At 46.5% G+C, this 2,646-nt stretch overlaps 1 protein-coding gene across 1 annotated transcript in view; it reads right to left on the bottom strand.

Moving 5' to 3' along the window:
- LOC310793807 (fascin-like) overlaps positions 1-2,646 on the bottom strand; it is a gene marked incomplete at its 5' end in the record, with an annotated part of 5,672 nt that continues 3,026 nt past the window's right edge. Inside the window, 4 exons of the mRNA XM_083655700.1 lie at positions 1-285; positions 941-1,124; positions 1,221-1,329; positions 1,809-1,965. Coding sequence (XP_083511826.1) covers positions 80-285; positions 941-1,124; positions 1,221-1,329; positions 1,809-1,965 — 656 coding nt within the window. The 3' untranslated portion in view covers positions 1-79. The remainder of the gene's footprint in view (positions 286-940; positions 1,125-1,220; positions 1,330-1,808; positions 1,966-2,646) is intronic.

Here is a 2,646-nt window from a genome sequence, read left to right as displayed (position 1 = left end):
ATGCGAAAAACAAACAGTGACCTACAGTATCTACCGATAGCATTGAGTTACATCGTGGTTGAAGTCCGACTGTGCTTTCTCAGTATTCCCAGAGGGTGGCGCTGTCCATGGAGTCGGCGGTGGCCTTCAGCCCCCCGGCGTGGTCTCCTTTAAGGTACTTCCCCCCCTGGGCGCGAATTGCCATCTTGTTGAGGTCGCAGAACTCAAACAGGAAGTGGACAGGTGTGGCGCTGCTGCATGCCACCGCCATGTCCTCTCCAACACACCAGTACTTCCCCTGGGAGTCTGGACAAACAACACACCCTCCTGGTGAAGGCTGGCTTACTCACAGCACATCATGTACAGCTGCAGCGTCATATGGTTGAAATCACCTATTTCCTATTGATTTTATTTTTCAATATATCAACATACAATATATCACAAAATAGCTTACATTATGCTAGCTGACATTATGCAAAAATACATGTCCAATAATCAAATGTATGTTCATTCCATTGAACTGCATGGTCATTTTAACTGTGATGTCAACCAGATCTCTGAAATGTTCAAACATTTGCTCTTAAAATGTTTCATATATCATACTTCATTTTGTCGCCCGTTTTCGTCATTTTGTGTTTTAATTACAATTTGCTTGTGATCATCAATTTATATAGAACAGATCTGTGTATCACACTATCAACCCATCTATAATTCCATTAAAATCCGATAAACAATAATACTGAATTATTACCCAGCCCTAAGCACGTGTCTTGGTTAGAGTGATAAAAAGTGTTTCAGATGATTTACAGTAGGTTTATCCACATAGCCGTCTCTGTCTCTCTCTCTTCTGTCTCTCTCTCTGTCTCTCTCTCTGTCTCTCTCTTGTCTCTCTCTCTGTCTCTCTGTCTCTCTCTCTGTCTGTCTCTCTCTCTCATCTGTACACAGAAACACTGCTGCCCACCTTTGAGGCAGTAAGCTCCATTGTGGAACTCGAGCTGGAAAACATCGTAGGAGGCTCGGTTGGAATCCAGCGTTGCCATTCCGGCCTTACGGCAGCCAATGAAGCCGTGTTCCCCACGAAGGACAATGATTGGACGGTTGATCAGCTTCATTAGGAACTGCTCCGCCTCCCCTACAGAGAACAACTGGTTAGGGTCAGGAGGATACCTCTTGGTCGTCGTCAGTCTGGTCAGTTTAGAGCAGAGGAAGGAAGGGAAACACGACTAACCAGCACTCTCCACGGTGGCGGCCAGTTGTCCGTTCTTCTTGGCAGTCACATACTTGCCGTTTGCTGCACGCAAACACACGCGTCCGTCACGCCACGCCAGGTCGAAGTAACTGTCGGCAGACCTGTGACACACATGGGCTAACATGATGATGTGGAAGCTAACATGATGCTAACATGATGCTAACATGATGATGTGGAAGCTAGTGCACATGGACTAACATGATGATGTGGAAGCTAGTGCACATGGACTAACATGATGATGTGGAAGCTAGTGCACATGGACTAACATGATGATGTGGAAGCTAGTGCACATGGGCTAACATGATGATGTGGAAGCTAGTGCACATGGACTAACATGATGATGTGGAAGCTAGTGCACATGGACTAACATGATGATGTGGAAGCTAGTGCACATGGACTAACATGATGATGTGGAAGCTAGTGCACATGGACTAACATGATGATGTGGAAGCTAGTGCGTGATAGTCGACATGATGCAGCGTGTGCGTGTGCGTGTGTGTGTGCGTGCGTGTGTGTGTGTGTGTGTGTGTGCGTGTGCGTGTGCGTGTGTGTGTGTGTGCGTGTGTGTGTGTGTGATTACTTGGTGGAGGCAGTGCACTGCAGTCCTCCAGATGCTGTAAGGGTCCAGTATTTTCCCGCGGCGGTTCGGAATGCACACTTCCTGTCCTCGCGGCTCATCTCTAACTGGAAGACTTCCTGGTCCCCCTCCTCGTCCTGATTGGCTGACAAGTCTATGCCTAAAGTGGGGCAGTCAAATCACATGAGTCTCATCTCACTTGGTCGGTGGCCTCCAGAGACTCCAGAGGCGCTCCTCCTTGTCCTGAAACTCTCCTCTGACCCACAAAATACCCCAGATACAAGCTTCAAGTGAAAGATGCAATGAAATCACTTTTTTTTCCACCGCTTCAGCAATGTTCACACAGCAATATCATCATGAAACACATACATCCTCAACATTGCTGCATAATATTTGTGTTTCGTGGATTTTGTGTGACAATCACAGGTTTGTATTGCCGCATGCGGGGGGGTAGTTGCATGCCCCCCCCCCCCCTCCCCCTATTTAACACCTCTTCTACTTGTGGTGCGACATTACTGTCTTTCAGATGCTGTAGCGGGTTTAAAGCTAGAGTGAAAATATTCATCATCATCATCATCATCATCATCATCATCATCATCATCATCATCATCGTCATATTAAAATAGAAGACTGAAGGCATCCATTGGTACCAACCAGAGATGCTCACAAGTCATTTTTTACAAGTCCAAGTCAAGTCTCAAGTCTTTGAGGGGGAAGTCCAAGTCAAGTCACAAGTCTTTGTTCACGAGTCCAAGTCAACTCTCAAGTCTCTTATGGATGAGAATGCTATCATCTGCTGCATGCCATCTGGTCTGCTTAGCTACACTGCAGCTAAAACTAA

Source organism: Poromitra crassiceps (genome assembly GCF_964638095.1).
Source record: "Poromitra crassiceps genome assembly, chromosome: 19".
NCBI classification, from domain to species: domain Eukaryota; kingdom Metazoa; phylum Chordata; class Actinopteri; order Beryciformes; family Melamphaidae; genus Poromitra; species Poromitra crassiceps.
The sequence above is the reverse complement of the archived record's forward strand: the minus strand, read 5'-3'. Positions and strand labels throughout refer to the sequence as shown.